Source organism: Rana temporaria, chromosome 4 (genome assembly GCF_905171775.1).
Source record: "Rana temporaria chromosome 4, aRanTem1.1, whole genome shotgun sequence".
Lineage (NCBI taxonomy): Eukaryota > Metazoa > Chordata > Amphibia > Anura > Ranidae > Rana > Rana temporaria.
The window spans coordinates 79,002,571-79,022,165 of record NC_053492.1 but is presented as its reverse complement, the minus strand read 5'-3'; the positions used below and the strand labels follow the sequence as shown (position 1 = coordinate 79,022,165).

Sequence of the window (19,595 nt, the reverse complement as noted above, 5' to 3'; positions counted from 1 at the left end):
GCTTCAATTTCACTTCCAACACAGTGTGGGGATCGAGTGGTGTGAGTTGCCTGGGTTTTATTTTCTGGGTCCGCCGAGACCGTTGCATTTCAGCCGCACAATACAGAGGAATCTTTGCTGTGTATTTATCACGCTTTTTCATTTTGGCATTGTGTGAGTGCATCTTTTGAAGATTTTGCTTGTGGTTTGTGATTAAATTACTTTTACGGTTTTACACTATGTCACACTTTCTTCATTTATGAGGATCTTACTTGTCCACCTGTCTGGGAACGGAAGCTCGCCTGCTGATGTAAACTAACTATAACAAAGCTACTGTGCCAAAACACGAGAGTGCTAGGCATATAGTTCCGGTGAGTGGCCATTTCTATTGGTGGAGGATTCACTATTTTTTCACATCGGGTGTGGTGGAAGATTTCTTTGAATATGTTTTGAAGATTTTACACCGTGAAGGAGAGAAAGAAGTGTTTTTCCTTTTCGCTCTTCCATGAACTTTATGTTTTTCTATGAACACTTTTATCACGGGCTTTTGACTCATTTGCATTTATATTTGGATTATTATTATTTATTATTCATCACAGTGTGGATCACACACACTTGAGCACTGTTTTATATATAATTTTTGGTTTATTGGTTTAAACACGTTATATATACTTTTTCATTTTGTATTACATTATGGATCGTCCCACCCATTGTTGGGGGCTTGGTTCCTGTTTTCCTTGATTTCTGTCAAAATTTTCTAATAAACCTTTTATTGAACCTAAAACCAAAGCCCACTTTTTTTTCTTTTGTTTTTTTTAGGAAAAGACATGCAGCAAAAAAGGCAGTTTAACCCCAAAACGCCATACCAACATACAATAAAAAATTAAGTCCAAAATAAATTTGAATTCTAAAATCATACCCCTAAAACAAAAGCTGTGGGATTGTCTTCTTCAGCTGGGATCCCACATTTCTCTTATCTCCGGACTATGAGTAGCACTGTACTGCCCAGAAGCAAAACAGAAGGCGGTACATGTTTGTGATCAGGAGAGCTCAGATAGCAAATTGGTGCCCTATGCCTCATATATGAAAACAATGTGCCCAGGGCAGGTGCCCCTCCTCATCTACCTTGTCTTGGGCCCTAAGTTTAGTATAACTTGAAACCCAAAAGATGGACAACTGGAGAAGAAAGAAGAACAAATTAATTTGGTTCCCAAAGAGGGACAGTCCCTCCAAATAAAGGACAATTAGCCAAGATGAACAATTGATGAAGGTCCAATCCAAGCATGTGTGGGCGTCCTCAAACATCAAAGCAAATTTACAAAGAAATCTGGGTTTACAATGAGGTCCATGAATTGCACAAAGTGTGAAGCTGGATCATTTTTTGTTAAATTAGGGAACCTGTATTTTTGTTTTTGTTTCTTTGTGTATCATTCTCCAAAAAATGGACCCATTGTGTCTAAAGTACATGATTATTGACACATCAGAAGGTGGCAATGTGCATTAACCTTTTTTTTTTTTTTTTTTGCAGCAGGAAATGTCAATGTATATATGCAGTGCCAAATCTGTCTAGACTTCACTTTTGTCACAGACAATATATAATTACATTTTCCTTTTTCCTGCTGTAATATCCCTCATGTGAGAGTAGACATCCTGACTTTTTTTCTGTGTTTTTGTCACAAATTTTGAAAAGGGCTGTGAAGATTGATGCAATGTACAGGAGATGGATTGTCCCAGGCACTTTATCACTCAGATGTAACATTACAGAGTCGACTTCCTCCCCCACCAGGATGCAGTCCTGTCTGGGTGGCTTCGTGGCTTTCGATAATTTTCCTGTGTAATGAACTTGTACTTGTCTCCATTCATGAAGTGAAAATGAACATTACAATAATCAACAGGGATTCATTTCACCAGGAAACGGGACATCTTTGTAAACAATTAACGTATGCCGCTTTTGGAAAGGATGCTTTTAAAGAAAGGATTTCCTCAAGTCCAGCTTTGGAACAATATTACTTTTTTTTTTGTCCTTCAAATCACATGTATATATTAACACAATAATAAAGTAGGTATTCTTTACAGATGTATGACATTAGTGAAAAGGAGACTACAAAGAAAAGGAGAAAAGAAAACTGGAATAAAATGTTGACTGCCATAGTGATCAATCCAATTATTTTCCAAAGATTAAACAATTAAACCTTATTGTCACAGTGTCCCGGTTTTCTTTTCTCCAGTAGCCTTTAACAATTTTCTTTTCGTAAAAGGCAGGACTGTGGCTAAATGGTTAGCACTTCTGCCTAGCAGCACTAGGGTCGTTGGTTCAAATCCCAACCATAGCACTACCTCCCTGGAGTTTGCATGTTCTCTTTGCCTGTGTGGGTTTCCTCCAGGTACTCCAGTTCCTTCTCACACTCCAAAGACATTCTGGTAGGTTAATTGTCTCCTGTCTAAACTGGCCCTAGTATATTAATGTGAGTTAGGGACCTTAGATTGTGAGCTCTTTGAGGGTAAGGGACTGATGTAAATGTACAATATATATGTAAAGCGCTACGTAAATTGATGGCGCCATATAAGTACCTGTAATAAATATAAAACATATTAATTTTTTTGTTAATGCGCATAAGTACAAATCATTGTGTACCATATATGCAGTGTATAAAGCCTCGTACACACGACCGAGGAACTCAACGGGCGAAACACATCGTTTTGCTCGTCGAGTTCCTTGTTAGGCTGTCGAGGAACTCCACGAGCCAAATTTCTCCATTCCCGTCGAGGAAAAATAGAACATGCTCTCTTTTTGGCTCGTCGAGTTCCTCGACAGTTTCCTCAACGAAAATGTACACACGACCGGTTTCCTTGGCAAAAAAAAATCTCCCAAGTTTCTTGATGGATTCTGCCTGTACGAGGCCTAAGAGAAGTTGTAGCCTGTATGCTTGAGAGTTGTGTGCATAACGGAATATGTTTAAAGAAAATCAATATACAATGAAGATTATGACAAATTCATTATACATCAATTCTGTATACATCACACTCAGCAAGTATGTGTTCCTTGTAGTATAGTAATTCTGACATGTTAAATCCTTTATTTATTGTATTATTAAAACTCCTGAATGTGTGGATGAAACATATTGGGGAAAGAAAAAATGTGGTTGGGAAGAGAGAGAGGGATAAGGGCAGAGTAGGGTCGAGCTGAGGATTGGGAAGGTGGGGGCATACTCATCAGTGTCCCGGGTCCCCATCCTTTCCTCATGCTCATGTCTGTTACAACATCTTATTGTTTTTGTTGTGCCCCCTGTTTTCAAGGCTACAGATCATTGGTAAAAGTTTTAAAATTCTGTCCAAGTTCCCCATAAGGACTTCTACTTAATGCGTCATTTCTTCTGTGGTCTTAATATAATTTACTCAAGCAAACCACTGACTTAGTAATGGGGTATGAGTCGTTTTCTAATTGGTGTAATGCAGGATTGTGCTGCTGTTATTAAATGGTTTAGTAGCGACCTCTAATGATTTCTGTGTAAGCTAAGGAGATGCTTGGTTTAACAAACTGATGATGCATGGACCTTATCTTTACTGCTGTGTCCTCATATTCAGTCTCATGTATTACAGTGCCAGGTCTTTCAATTGAGTTTTGGAATAAACTACTACAAGCACAGACAGATACAGTATATCATTTTCCCTATGACATTCCTTAATATCAGCATCACTGTACATCTGAAATTAAGAACCAGCAACACCAAGGATTATATTTCTCATAGCAAAAATAAAATCAGATTTCATTCCACCATGAAAGTACATAATATAGACAGAAGTGAACCATTCTTTCCATGTCCACTGTAAAGCTCCTCTACAACAGCCCCTGGCTGCCATAGCAGAGCTAGAATCCCCAGCATAAGTGAAATGTAGGGTGTTATTTTATCCGCATGGTGAAGGTTCTTTGATAGTAGGTCATGGGGCTTACTATTGGACATCAATGCTGGACTAGTCATACAACTGAACACCAATTTTTAATTGCTGGCCTCTTTGGTAAAAAAACACATAACTATATTAAACGTGGTACCATCATCCTAATCCTAAAAAGTATTGAATAGAAGTAGGACTTAAGGGACCCCAATACCCAAAAGACTAGAAAAGAAAGGGGCGGGGGCAGTAGGACTATTGAGGTACAAAGATAAGTAGGTAAAACTCACAAGGAGTAGGTAAAGAAAAAATGTATAAATTTAGTCCTACTGCCCCCCCCTTTTTTTTGTCTTTCGGGTATTGGGGTCCCTTAAGTCCTACTTCTATTCAAACTGAACACCAATGTTATGGGATTATTTCAACAAAAAATTACTTTTGAAGTATTCCACCCACTAAACAGCACTGCAGGTCACTTTTCACCACTGAACGCCAGTTGTGGGGGATTATTTCAATTTAACACAAATAATGGGGGATTATTATCACACAATGCCAATGTTGGGCTATTCTTCAATGGTATGGGATTCTTACAATTGAACACCATTGCTAGTAGATTTTTCTTACTAAACACCGGGGATGAGGTTTGGATTCTGTGAAAAACGCTTACATGTATGCCTTACTCTGAAAGCTCATTATAAATGGGAGCAGTTGCCATTTTTATTTATTATACTGGATTTGGCGTGGGGACACATTGGACTCCTTCAGCTACTATTATGCTCTACTGAGCTTATGGTGTGTCCCTGCAATCTTTAAGGAGGAATGGGCTCCCTCCGGGCATACCTGCCCTTGATTTAACCATTGCTATATATGCTCCAACATGGACACTCTCAAAGATTGGAGTTAGGACCGCGCTATACAAAGAGGCCTTTACAAGGCAGTGCACATTCCACATTTTGTGCAAATAAAAACCCTGGGGTAGATTCACAGAGAAGATACGATGGCGTATCTCTGAGTTGCGGGGTCGTATCTATGCGCCTGATTCATAGAATCAGTTACGCATAGATTTCCCTAAGATCCGACCGGTGTAAGTGTCTTACACCGTCGTATCTTAGGCTGCATATTTACGCTGGCCGCTAGGTCGCGCTTCCATATATTTACGTGAGGAATATGCAAATGAACTAGATACGCTGATTCAGAAACGTACGTCCGGCCGGCGCATCTTTTTACGTCGTTTACGTTAGGCTTTTTTCGGCGTATAGTTACCCCTGCTATATGAGGCGTATCCTATGTTAAGTATGGCCGTCGTTCCCGTGTCGAGTTTTTATTTATTAGGTTTTTTTATTTCTATTTTATATTGAAAGGGCCATTATTATTTTTGGGATGCTCAAAACAAAGCATTCACTTGTTACTGACCTTCTGGTTTTGGTGCTGCCTTTTGCTCATACTACAGCGCTGCATCATTTTCATCCTATGCATTGAGGTGAAAAAACACCTTGCAGTGTCTGCCCCCCCCCCTGTTTTATTAACCTGAGCCCCGAATTTCCGTGGGCGCGATCACGCGTCACTTCTCGGCTCTTCATTGGATAGATTGATGGCAGCACAGCCATTAGCTCCCACTGCTGTCAATAAAATCCAATGACGCGGGCGTCGAGGGCGGGGCCGAGTCACACACTCGGCGGCTATGGCTATGGTATAGTTAAATGTAACTTAACTGTTTCTTGGATACATAGGGAAGGGTTAACACCCCTGTAACGTTTGTTTTGCTGTCTGTGCACCAGTTCTCACTTTCTGTCCATGTAACAATTGTATTTTAAAAATTTTGGGTTGTCATGGAAACACAGCTTGGTGATAAAGCTTCAGTGGAGACACCTTTTTCCCATGATAATTTTTACAGGAGTGAATTTCCTTTCCTAGGGGTAGATTTCTTCTCACTTCCTGTTGTCTCCCTCCATTTGTAAGTATGTAAGTCAGATGTTTGTAACTTGGTGAATGCCTGTATTCTAATTGCTGTAGTAGAGCCTAGCTTTGCTATTTAAAATTGTTCAGCATCCCATGCTTTTTTTTAAAATGTAACAACAACATTAACCCCTAGAGACTTCAATATGATTCACTTCTAAGTTTTGTCAAGCCCTTGGCTAATCAAACCTGGGAAGATTTGCCCATTACCGCTGAACATCAATGCTAGTAAATTTTTCCCACTGAACACCAATGATGGGAAATTCTTCCCACTGAACACCAACGCTAGTGAATTCTTCCCACTGAACACCAATGATGGGGAATTCTTCCCACTGAACACCAACGCTAGTGAATTCTTCCCACTGAACACCAATGATGGGAAATTCTTCCCACTGAACACCAACGCTAGTGAATTCTTCCCACTGAACACCAATGATGGGGAATTCTTCCCACTGAACACCAACGCTAGTGAATTCTTCCCACTGAACACCAATGATGGTGATTTCTTCCCACTGAACACCAATGATGGGGAATTCTTCCCACTGAACACCAATGATGGGAAATTCTTCCCACTGAACACCAACGCTAGTGAATTCTTCCCACTGAACACCAATGATGGTGATTTCTTCCCACTGAACACCAATGATGGGGAATTCTTCCCACTGAACACCAATGATGGGGAATTCTTCCAACTGAACACCAACGCTAGTGAATTCTTCCCACTGAACACCAACGCTAGTGAATTCTTCCCACTGAACACCAACGCTAGTGAATTCTTCCCACTGAACACCAACGCTAGTGAATTCTTCCCACTGAACACCAATGATGGGGAATTCTTCCAACTGAACACCAACGCTAGTGAATTCTTCCCACTGAACACCAACGCTAGTGAATTCTTCCCACTGAACACCAACGCTAGTGAATTCTTCCCACTGAACACCAACGCTAGTGAATTCTTCCCACTGAACACCAATGATGGTGAATTCTTCCCACTGAACACCAATGATGGTGAATTCTTCCCACTGAACACCAATGATGGTGAATTCTTCCCACTGAACACCAACGCTAGTGAATTCTTCCCACTGAACAGCAATGATGGGGAATTCTTCCCACTGAACATCAATGATGGGGAATTCTTCCCACTGAACACCAATGATGGGGATTTCTTCCCACTGAACACCAATGATGGGGAATTCTTCCCACTGAACACCAATGATGGGGATTTCTTCCCACTGAACACCAATGATGGGGAATTCTTCCCACTGAACACCAATGATGGGAAATTCTTCCCACTGAACACCAACGCTAGTGAATTCTTCCCACTGAACACCAATGATGGGGAATTCTTCCCACTGAACACCAACGCTAGTGAATTCTTCCCACTGAACACCAATGATGGGAAATTCTTCCCACTGAACACCAACGCTAGTGAATTCTTCCCACTGAACACCAATGATGGGGAATTCTTCCCACTGAACACCAACGCTAGTGAATTCTTCCCACTGAACACCAATGATGGTGATTTCTTCCCACTGAACACCAATGATGGGGAATTCTTCCCACTGAACACCAATGATGGGAAATTCTTCCCACTGAACACCAACGCTAGTGAATTCTTCCCACTGAACACCAATGATGGTGATTTCTTCCCACTGAACACCAATGATGGGGAATTCTTCCCACTGAACACCAATGATGGGGAATTCTTCCAACTGAACACCAACGCTAGTGAATTCTTCCCACTGAACACCAACGCTAGTGAATTCTTCCCACTGAACACCAACGCTAGTGAATTCTTCCCACTGAACACCAACGCTAGTGAATTCTTCCCACTGAACACCAATGATGGGGAATTCTTCCAACTGAACACCAACGCTAGTGAATTCTTCCCACTGAACACCAACGCTAGTGAATTCTTCCCACTGAACACCAACGCTAGTGAATTCTTCCCACTGAACACCAACGCTAGTGAATTCTTCCCACTGAACACCAATGATGGTGAATTCTTCCCACTGAACACCAATGATGGTGAATTCTTCCCACTGAACACCAATGATGGTGAATTCTTCCCACTGAACACCAACGCTAGTGAATTCTTCCCACTGAACAGCAATGATGGGGAATTCTTCCCACTGAACATCAATGATGGGGAATTCTTCCCACTGAACACCAATGATGGGGATTTCTTCCCACTGAACACCAATGATGGGGAATTCTTCCCACTGAACACCAATGATGGGGAATTCTTCCCACTGAACACCAATGATGGGGAATTCTTCCCACTGAACACCAATGATGGGGAATTCTTCCCACTGAACACCAATGATGGGGAATTCTTCCCACTGAACACCAATGCTGTTGAATACTTCTCACTGAACATCAATGAATGGGAATTCTTCCCACTAAACACGAATTATGGGGAATTCTTCCCACTAAACACCAATGCTAGTGAATTCTTCCCACTGAACACCAATGATGGGGAATTCTTCCCACTAAACACCAATGCTAGTGAATTCTTCCCACTGAACACCAATGATGGGGAATTCTTCCCACTAAACACCAATGCTAGTGAATTCGTCCCACTAAACACCAATGCTAGTGAATTTGTCCCACTGAACACCAATGCTAGTGAATTCTTCTCTAACTTTCAATAGACTAATACATTAATGTTCCCACATAATCTTTTAACACATATCTTGTTTGTTTAGTCTGAAAAATAAATACTGTCATATCCATAAAAATCTGTTTGATATTGTATTGTAATATTCTTGGAAACTGAAAGGCAGACATTGCATACAAGAATGTATTTAATCCGAATATAGGCCCGGATTTACAAAGGACTTACGACGGCGTATCTCCAGATCTGCCGTCGTAAGTCTGAATGTGAGGCGTCGTATCTCGGCGCCTGATTCAAAGAATCAGATACGGCAAAATATTTGTCTAAGATACGACTGATGTAAGTCTCTTACGCCGTCGTATCTTAGGTGCATATTTACGCTGGCCGCTAGGGGCGCTTCCGTATATTTCCGCATCGAATATGCAAATGAGGTAGATACGCCGATTCAGAAACGTACTTGCGCCCATCGGATTTAGCTACGCCGTTTACGTAAGGCGTTGGTTCGGCGTAACTTTACCCCTTATAAAGCAGGGGTAAGTCATGTTAGGTATGGACGTCGGAACAGCGTCGTATTTTACGTCGTTTGCGTAAGTCGTCCGTGAATGATGATGGCCGTAGGTTACGTTCACGTCGACTTAACATTGAGCCGGCGTAACTTTGGGAGAAAATTCGACGTGATACTAAGAATGCGCGCGCATGCGCCGTTCGTTAAGCGCGTCATTTACGTGGGGTCACGATTCATTTCCATACAACACGCCCACTGCCTGGATCATTTGAATTAGGCGGGCTTACGCCGGCCCATATACGATACGCCGCCGTAACTTCGGGCGCAAGTTCTTTCTGAATACGCTACTTGCCTGACTAAGTTACGGCGGCGTATCGCATATGAGATGCGCTACGCCTGCCTAAAGATACGCGATGCTTTCTGAATCCGGTTTATATACCAATTCTGCAGTCTGCAACCTAATTTTGAACTGGTCATTTTGAACTAGTAAGACATTAACTTGCCCACTAGGTGGCATAATCTGCTATGTATTGTTGTGCTGGTTTTGCCTTCAGGTGAAGATTACACCACATGATGTAATGTTAGCTATTTGGATTTAGCTGGAAGGCAGCCATAGAATCAACATAGACCAACCAAAAGCTTGTCACCCGATGAATTTATTTTTTGGAATGCAGTTTGTCAGTTACGGCTTGAGGGTAGCACAACCCAATCATGCTGAAAGTAATTGCATACTTTTAGCTCCAGCCCTATTTAGGGAATACAAATTTACCAGTAATAGCGGTAACATTTACTTAAGTCATAACTTCATACCTAGTTGTTTGAGAAACAGATGGGCTAAGGTAGCTGAAGCATCTTTAGTAAATCAACACTGCACTGTACCATTATTTTAATATAATTTTCCATGATCAGATATGTTAGAGAAAATGAGGCTTGATAACCCCTATACAGTACTTTATATGGGATTGCTAATAGCGAAAAGTTTAGTGTGCTCAGAAATATCCACCTGTTGGATCAGATTTTTTATTAATCAATAAATAGATGTTTTGTATATATACACTTATAGAAAAAAAAAGTGATTGTACCTACAGAGAGTTGTACAGTCAGTGTGAAGGTCAAAATATAGAACACTGAATAGCTATGTAGTCAGTTGGTTTAGAGCAGGGGTCTCAAACTGGTGGCCCTCCAGCTGTTGCAAAACTACAAGTCCCATCATGCCTCTGCCTGTGGGAGTCATGCTTGTTACTGTCATGCCCCGTACACACTATAGGGATTCCCGGCGGTAAAAAGTCCGCTGGGAATCCCGGGGGGGAAAACCGAGAACCTGCTCGGTAACTTTCCCTGTGTACACACCAGAGGTTTTCCCGTCAGGAAAACTGCGGTGAGAGCTTTGGCTGGGAATCCCGGCCGTGTGTATGCTCCACCGCAGTGTTTCCCATAGGGAAACTGCCGGGAAAAAGACCTCCAGGAATCGCGGCAGGAAAATAGAGAACATGTTCTCTTTTTACCCGCCGCGATTCACAGAAGTTTTTCTGTCGGGAAAACTGCCATGGAGCATACACACAGCCAGTTTTCCCAGCCAAAAGCTGTCATGGCAGTGTTCCCGACGGGAAAACTGGTCGTGTGTACGAGGCATTTGCCTTGCAATGCCTCATGGGATTTGTAGTTTCGCAACAGCTGAAGGGCCAGCAGTTTGAGACCCCTGGTCTAGAGTGGTTCTGCATAGAAGTGTAGAAAACGAAACTTAAAGTGGAGATTCCATCAAAAAAACTATTTTGCTTTAAACTGTAGCTTACGACTAAAAAAGAAAAAAAAAAGTTTTTTTTTTTACTCATCTGGAAATGCCTGTTGCTATGCGGTCCCACGAAATCTGCCTTTGAAACCACCTAGGATTCTGACATCATCTCCCTCTAATGCTCCTGGGAAATGTGTGTCATCATTTCCCAGGATGCAGTGCGCTGTCCAATTATCACTCCCCATCCAAGACTTCCAGGAAGTAAGTGCCTGTAGGCTTCACAATGCCCACAAGCAAAATGGCAACAGTGTAGATATAGTTTTATAAACTATCTTTTTTGAATATCTATGCGGATCGGCGGCGGATTGTAAAATAGTAAGTGACCGGATTTATATTATAAAAACGCAGGATGAAAGGACATACATTTAAAAAATGCTAATTGTGGTTGGAACTCCGCTTTAAGCCTCGTACACATGACCGAGGAACTCGACGGGCGAAACACATCGTTTTCCAAGTCAAGTTTCTTGTTAGGCTGTCGAGGAACTCGACAAGGCAAGTTTCGCCATTCCCGTCGAGAAAAAAGAAGAAATGCTCTCTTTTTGGCTCGACGGGATCCTCAACAGTTTCCTCATTGAAAAATGTACACACGACCGGTTTCCTCTGCAAAAAAAAAATCCCAGCAAGTTTCTTGCTGGTTTTTGCCGAGAAACTCGGTCGTGTGTACGAGGCCTGAGCTATACAACCAGTAATTATTATTATACAAGATTTATATAGCGCCAACAGTTTGCACAGCGCTTTACAACATGAGGGCAAACAGTACAATTACAATACATTTCAATACAGGAGGAGCCCTGCTCGTTAGAGCTTACAATCTAAAATGATGTATTGGTATAGTTCTAGAAGCATGAGTCAATTTTCTGATATGTAGGGTTAGTCAGATCAAGCTGGGTCACACCAAAATACATATATTGGCATGAGTTGAATCAATATATTGTACATGTAAAATAGGTTTTCTTTTTGAATAGCTTCATTAAAGACTTCAATAAAAACAAAACACAGGTCAATGCGCCGAGAATGCAGCCAATCAATTCTTTTTTATTGTCAGCAATCTGTCAACAATATTCCAACAATATTCCGATAGCTAAATAGCTTCCTTTACCTTACTGCAGTACTGGTTTCATGTCCTCATTGCTCGTTTTTGCTTTGAAGTTGCTGTAATTCTGCTCTGATCTCCACACTTCCTGCTTGTCTGGCTCCTTATAACCATCATACTGGGAGCTTTTCACGATGGTCTAAGTAAGCTGTCATTACTGTGTGTCTAAAACTTAACAGAACCAATCAGATTCATTTTAAAAACAAAACACTGCCCTGGATTTGTTTGTTTTTGTTCTGTGGGTCTCTTTACTTCACATAAACATGAAATCAGTTTAAAAACGAAAGTGAAACTACAGGCACATTATATGATTGAATTTAATCTATTTTTAAAAGGAATCAGTTAACTTGTATGTCTCTATACCCTGTAAACAGTCATTTCAGCAAAAAAATGTTTTTCCTTTAGTGATCCTTTAAGGGTTTACTGGAACTAAGGGGCTTAGCCCAACCCCTGAAAAACAACCCCACACCATAATCCACCCTCTACGAAATGATTTGGACCAGTACATAAAGCAAGGTCCATAGCAAGGTCCATAAAGACATAGATGAGCGAGTTTGGGGTGGAGGAACTTGACTGGCCTGCACAGAGTCCTGACCTCAACACGATAGAACACCTTTGGGATGAATTAGAGCACAGGGGGCAAGCCAGGCCTTCTCACCCACATCAGTGCCTGACTTCACAAATGCTCTTTTGCAAGAATAATCAAACATTCCCTTTGACACACTCTTAAACCTTGTAAATAAAACCGTGAATCGGTGTAGCGCAGAAGTTCTGTTATATTGTTTTACACTCCTAAACCTTGTGGACAGCCTTCCCAGAAGAGCTGAAGCCGTTATAGCTGCAAAGGGTGGGCCAACTCAAAAATGAACCTTATGGACTAAGACTGGGATGCCATAGAAGTTAATGTGTGTGTAAAGGCAGGCGTCCCAAATACTTTTGGTAATATATTATATACAATTATATATACCCAGTGAAGTGAACAACCACAGAGATGATACAAATCTCGATACATAAGTTTTACATGTACAGTATCTCACAAAAGTCAGTACACCCCTCACATTTTTGTAAATATTTTATTATCTTTTCATGTGACAACACTGAAGAAATGACACTTTGCTACAATGTAAAGTAGTGAGTGTACAGCTTGTATAACAGTGTAAATTTGCTGCCCCCCCCCGTAAATAACTCAACACACAGCCATTAATGTCTAAACCGCTGGCAACAAAAGTGAGTACACCCCTAAGTGAAAATGTCCAAATTGGGCCCAAAGTGTCAATATTTTGTGTGGCCTCCATTATTTTCCAACCCTGCCTTACCCCTATTGGGCATGGAGTTCACCAGAGCTTCACAGGTTGCCACTGGAGTCCTCTTCCACTCCTCCATGACAACATCACAGAGCTGCTCAGGGATGGACTGGCCATTGGGACTACAGGGAGTTTCCCGGGCTGATGGCTCAGTGGGCCGGCTTCAGTGACAGCGGACTGCCGCTCCCTCCACTTCTCTGTCTCTCCCTCCCCGCAGCGCTCACCTGGGGGGAACAAAGAAGCAGGGGGAGGAGCAGGGGGGGTGACAGAGGAGCATGGGGGGAGGGGACAGACAGCTGACTCAACAGCTATGGCCTGGGAGTTTCTAATTTCTGCCTAATCTTGTCCCATAAGGAGGGGCACCAAACTGATTATTTTCCCCAGGTGAAATCTTGTCTAGCTTCCCCACTGGTACTGCCTATAAGAGTACCAGTACCAGCCGTTCTACTCTAATAAAGTAGAGCATCTAATGGCTAGTGAACGGGGAGAGGGGGCTTGGGTGGCTGGGGGGGGTGCGGGAGTTGTCCGGCCGCCATTGGGAGAGACCTGTCAAAGTGGGCCAGTCTGGATGAAGTCCAGGGCCAAATTTCTGTCCCAGTCCAGCCCTGGAGCTGCTGGATGTTGGAGACCTTGCGCTCCTCCACCTTCCGGGTTAATCCTGCGCCTTGTATAAAAAAGCTGTTTGATCCCTCTTCTTTTACTGTCCCCAATCCATCTCCTGATAGTACAGAGCCTTGGAGGCACTCTGCACATGCTCAGTTTGATGTGTATTGCTAGAGAGTTTTTTTGGGGGGGGAGGGTGCATGTAATCAACACAGAGCCAATCAGCACTATCCAGATAGAAAGCCAGGGGTCATGCAACATCATAGGACAGTCAGAGGAGAATGGAAAGGGGGCATTAATTAGTGCCCACATCATGGGATTGTGGCCGGCGGAACAACCATGAAATAATATAAAAAAAAAAAAAAAAAAAATGGTCAACTGAAAGTACTGTAGCTGGCAGCTTGGGCGGGAAAAACGTGACTTTCAAAGGATGAGTCATGTTGCTGGGCAAAATAGGCTTCTGAGTCACGTGTTTCCCGGGTTTTTAGCAGGTGTTTGAACTCACGTGTTTCCCGGGCTTTCTGCATGTGTTTGAATTCACATGTTTCCCGGGCTTTGTACACGTGCGGGGGGCTATATAAAGCCCACTGCTCGGAAGGTTTTTCAGTCAGGGCCTATACGGCATAGTGTGCTTCCCCCCCCCTCTTTCTCTATCTTTTATCTCCTCTTACCTCAGGTCATGAAGGATCTCATCAGGCGAATCCTGGAGCGAGCAGCGGAGGACGGCGGGGAAGAATGGCTGAAGAAGTGCCTGGCAGAGATGGAGTCGGAACCTGCCCTTGTCGCGGAGGAAGATGGAGAGGTTGCGGGTCCGTCGGATGCTTTCCAGCAACCGCTGCTGCCTCAGACACCATCTCTCCCTTACAGGTGTTCCAGGACCCAGCCACCCGAGCGCTCCCTTGCTGTCTCTGCGGCCCGTGAAGATGAGGTTTCCAGCCTGGGCGGAACTTCCGACACCACCCCTCAACGCAGCAGCCTGCGGATACAGAAGAAGAAGAGGACGGCCTCTCCATCTCCAGTGCGCGTCACGACGGGGAGGGGTAGAGGCCGTCAATCACCAGTGAAGGGAAGGAGGGATCTTTTTTCTTTGCAGGTTCCTATGGAGGAGCAGACAGCGTCACCAGTGGCCAGGCAGACTCAGCTGGACAATGTGACGGCGCCTCAGCGGCTAGAATTCCTTTCTAGGCCGGCTAGCAGCTCACAGAGAGATGACAGCTCAGCGTCCCAAGCTGGAGCAGCGACATCTAGTGGTGAGTTAGCAAACCAATTGATTTTCAAACAACTATTGGAATCTGTTAATAAATTACAAAATGTCATTTCTAGTCAGTCACAATTATCCCCTGCTAATGTGTGGTCTGCACAGGCTTTACCTAACATTTCTCAGTCTGTTAGTGCCGTTAATGACAGTATTTTTGATTCTTTTCTTAATAATCCTACTTCCTCTCAGATCCCTGAAATTTCTTTTAAAGAGCCTCTCCCATGTGAAATCTCTCCTTTGGGTTTTCACTTGACCACAAATATAAAAGAAAAAATTTGGAAAGGCGACTTTATTGAATTATTGACTCTACTCCCTGGTAAGGAATTTTCGGGGAAAAGTGACAATAAAAAGGATGAGTTATCAGAAGATAGACGTCGCACTGCACCAAAATCTTTTTACAATTGGTTACAAGCCTTTTGTATTTATTCTGCTATCTTAGGTGAAAAATCCCCAGATAAGTGCAGTGGTCTATTCCAACATTTGGAGAATATACTGGAAGCGTATAGGAATTTTGGAGGTTTCGGGTGGTATAATTATGATGAATCATTTCGTCAAAAAATGTCAGTTTATCCTAATTTAAGATGGGGTATGAAGGATGTAGGTTTATGGTTGAACCTTATCCTCCCCCAGAAACCAGTTTTTTCAAGACAGTTACCAACACAGAATGTACCGCCCACTTATAAAAAAGGTATTTGTTATGCATTCAATGAATCACAGTGCAAATGGTCAACGTCGTGCCGATACAAGCACGAGTGTTCCTTTTGTTTCGGGACTCATCCCGTCTCAAAATGTTTCAAAAGAAATTTTCCTGCCCAGGGTAGGGAAAACTCCAAAGGCTTGCACTCCGGTGAATCTGCAAAACATGTACCCGTGGCTAATGCGGTACCCAGACAGGGAGAAAGCTGAGGTTTTAATTAAGGGATTTTCCTCAGGTTTCACTCTTCCAATTTTTTCTGGGGTCGGCTGCAGCCTAGTAAGTAACTTGAAATCGGTATTGATGCATAGCGAGGTGGTGAGGAAAAAATTAATTAAAGAAATTACAGCTGGTAGGGTCGCGGGTCCTTTTGTTTCTCCTCCATTTAAGAATTTTCGTATTTCCCCTTTGGGCATTGTACCCAAAAAGGAGCCCAATTCTTATCGTCTAATTCATCACCTTTCATACCCAAAGGGTGATTCATTGAACGATGAGATTGATGATTCTTTGGCTTCTGTATCTTATGCAAGTTTTGACGACGCAATTAGGCTAATAAAGACATTTGGTAACGGGGCCTTGTTAGCAAAGACTGATATTGAATCTGCATTCAGACTCCTCCCCATTGCACCGGAATGTTTTAATTCTTTAGGTTTCTGTTTTGAGGAAAAATATTTTTACGATATGTGTCTCCCTATGGGGTGTTCCTTATCGTGTAGATATTTTGAGACTTTTGCTTCCTTTTTGCAATGGGTCGTCTCATATGAGGCAGGCTACAACGGGATTATCCACTATTTGGATGACTTTCTGCTTGTAGGACCCCCTGATTCTCCAATTTGTCTTTTAATGCTAAAATTATTTTTGAACATTTCTGAGTTTTTTGGTGTACCAATTGCCACTGAAAAAACAGTTTTTCCGGTCACGTTTATAGAATTCCTTGGGATCAGTATTGATACTAGGTTGTGTCAATATCAGCTCCCTTTGGTTAAAATAACTAGGATTCAGAATACGATTTGTCTGTTTTTGCGTCGTAAAAAAGTATTGTTAAAGGAGCTACAGTCTTTTCTAGGTCTACTGGCTTTCGCCACCAGGGTGATGCCAGTTGGCAGAATTTTTTCTAGGCGATTGTCTATGGCCATGTCTGGCCTTAAATCCCCGTTTTCCCATATCCGTCTTACTTCAGATCTGAAAGATGACCTTTTGGTTTGGTCGCAATTTTTATCCGATTATAATGGTCGTACTTTTTTCCAAGAAGATTTTATTTTTTCAGCCGATCTTGATCTTTACACAGATGCAGCAGGTTCGCTAGGTTTCGCAGCAATCTGGGGCACCCATTGGTGCTGCGGTTCTTGGCCCCCATTCTGGGTTGCCAATAAGGCAACCAAGAATATAGTTCTACTCGAGTTATTCCCCATAGTAGTTGCTTTTGAGCTATGGGGAAAATTTTTCGCGAACAAACGAATTTTAGTACATTCTGATAATAAGGGTGTTATCTTCGCTTTAAACTGTCTCTCTTCTAAATCCATATTCGTTATAAAATTATTAAGATATCTTGTTTTACTATGTTTAAGGTTTAATATTTGGGTGAAAGCAAAACATGTTCCTGGAAAAAGTAATCTGATAGCTGATAGCCTGTCTCGTTTTCAGATGGCTCGTTTCAGACAGCTTTTTCCAGAAGCGGATCAGGTTGGATGCACCTGCCCGAGTCAGCTTTGGGATCTGATTTAGCCCCTATTGTTTCGGCTATCAGGGGCTCGATTGCTTCCAAAACATGGATCGAGTATTCGGTTGCATGGAGAAAGTGGCTCTTGTTCGCCGATGAATTGGGTTTAGCTGGTTTCTCATGTACTGAACAAACGGTCCTTGCTTTTCTTTGTTCACTTATGCAACAGAAGTTATCTTTTAATTATATCAACAAGAGCCTAGCAGGAATTTCCTTTTTTCTAAAATTGCACAATCTCCCAGCGTGTAACAGTTTCTTTTCGGTTCGTCAGGCTTTAAAAGGATATAGAAGACAGACGTTTACACCTGATACACGTAGGCCCGTTTCATTAGACCTTTTAAAAAAAATTTGTTTAAATACATCTAAGGTGTGTATTTCGGAATTCGAAGCATTATTATTTCAGACAGCATTTGTGCTAATTTTCTTTGCGGCTCTTCGAATTTCTGAGCTAGTCCCTAATAATAAAAAAAGTAGTTCGGGTTTAAAATTTAGTGAAATATGCGTTTCCCAGGGACAGGTTCGGGTTTTTATTAGTAAATCCAAAACGGATGTGGTAGGAAAAGGTCATTGGCTCACGTTGCATGCATGTGGAGATCATGTCATTTGCCCTTATTTAGTCATTTCCAGATACATTTCCGTAAGACCTTCTTGTATAGGTAATTTTCTGGTTCATTTAGATTCGTCCCCATTAACAAGGTTTCAATTTTCTGCCATTTTCAGGCGATGCCTGATTTCTTTAGGCCTTGGTCATTTAAAATTCTCATCCCATTCATTCCGTATCGGAGCTGCTACGGAAGCTGCTAGGTTGGGCCTCCATGAGTCTGTGATTATGAGTTTGGGTAGATGGGAGTCAAAGAGGTTTGGTTTATATATACGTCCTAATCTTTCTCTCTGATTCTAGGTTCATTATCCTCCATCTGGATCATTGGACATTCATTTGTTCATTGGGCTCACATCCGGGCGTGTCAACGATGTTACTCTTCTAATCTGTCTTTGCCTCCTGACTCTTTTAAGATTTTTTGGAAAGGTATTCGTGGTTTGCGTTGGGACAATCTTTGTCACCACATTTCTAATTTATCTCACAGTTTACCATATCCTGATATTCTAATAATCCACCTTGGGGGTAATGACATAGGAAAGTATTCAACTCTAGATTTGATCTTTAAGATTAAGCGCGATTTGCAGCATATTCATTTGTCCTTTCCTAGTACTAAAATAATTTTTTCTGAAATGATTCCGCGTTTTCTCTGGCTATCTTTCCCGGAGAATAGGTCTCTGGAGAAGATTCGGAGGCGTGTTAATCATTCAATTGAGAAATTTATGCCTATATTGAACAGTTTTTCATATAGGCATACTGAGTTGGAAGGAGGTTTTTCTGGTCTCTATAGGTCGGATGGTATCCACCTATCTGACATAGGTTTGGATATCTTCAATTCGGATCTCCAGAATATGGTAGAAATGGCCACGGTGCTGGGGTAGGCCGTTTTTTGTCAGCTGACAAAATCCGGCTGGTGGGGACTTTGTATTTATTAGTTATGGTATTCGCTCGAGTTCTATGACTGAGCGAGATCTTAAGAGATGATTAAAGTTTGGAAAATGTTATATTAAGAATTTAAATAATATTAAAAATGTTACTATTAGAATTTTAGTAATATTAAATGGAATATTTATGATTATATAGATTTATTTATACCAATAACGGTGCCGCGGCCATTTCTATTACCATTAAAAAAAAAAAAAAAAATTGAAATGAATTTATTTATTTATTCAATAAAGTTATTTAAATTATTTTGGTCTATGTTTTATTCAAATCATTAGAAGTTAAGTTGTCTGGTTCGGCCTACACTCCCATGGAAAGGGGGCATTAATTAGTGCCCACATCATGGGATTGTGGCCGGCGGAACAACCATGAAATAATATAAAAAAAAAAAAAAAAAAAATGGTCAACTGAAAGTACTGTAGCTGGCAGCTTGGGCGGGAAAAACGTGACTTTCAAAGGATGAGTCATGTTGCTGGGCAAAATAGGCTTCTGAGTCACGTGTTTCCCGGGTTTTTAGCAGGTGTTTGAACTCACGTGTTTCCCGGGCTTTCTGCATGTGTTTGAATTCACATGTTTCCCGGGCTTTGTACACGTGCGGGGGGCTATATAAAGCCCACTGCTCGGAAGGTTTTTCAGTCAGGGCCTA

General features: G+C 41.9%; 1 protein-coding gene across 1 annotated transcript; it reads left to right on the top strand.

Moving 5' to 3' along the window:
• Positions 1–14,098: 14,098 nt before the first annotated feature.
• Positions 14,099–19,115, top strand: LOC120936320. Its single transcript, XM_040348567.1, has 2 exons — positions 14,099–14,987; positions 18,311–19,115. The coding sequence occupies exons 1-2, from the start codon at positions 14,279–14,281 to the stop codon at positions 18,886–18,888; spliced, it is 1,287 nt and encodes a 428-aa protein (XP_040204501.1). The 5' UTR covers positions 14,099–14,278; the 3' UTR covers positions 18,889–19,115.
• The last annotated feature ends 480 nt before the right edge of the window (positions 19,116–19,595 follow it).

Bases quoted from the DNA above. Each gene is read 5' to 3' on its own strand.
- LOC120936320 (XM_040348567.1), top strand. From the start codon at position 14,279: ATGTTTCCCGGGCTTTGTACACGTGCGGGGGGCTATATAAAGCCCACT. The intron at 14,988-18,310 runs GTGAGTTAGCAA...CTCTGATTCTAG, and splicing joins TGGAGCAGCGACATCTAGTG to GTTCATTATCCTCCATCTGG.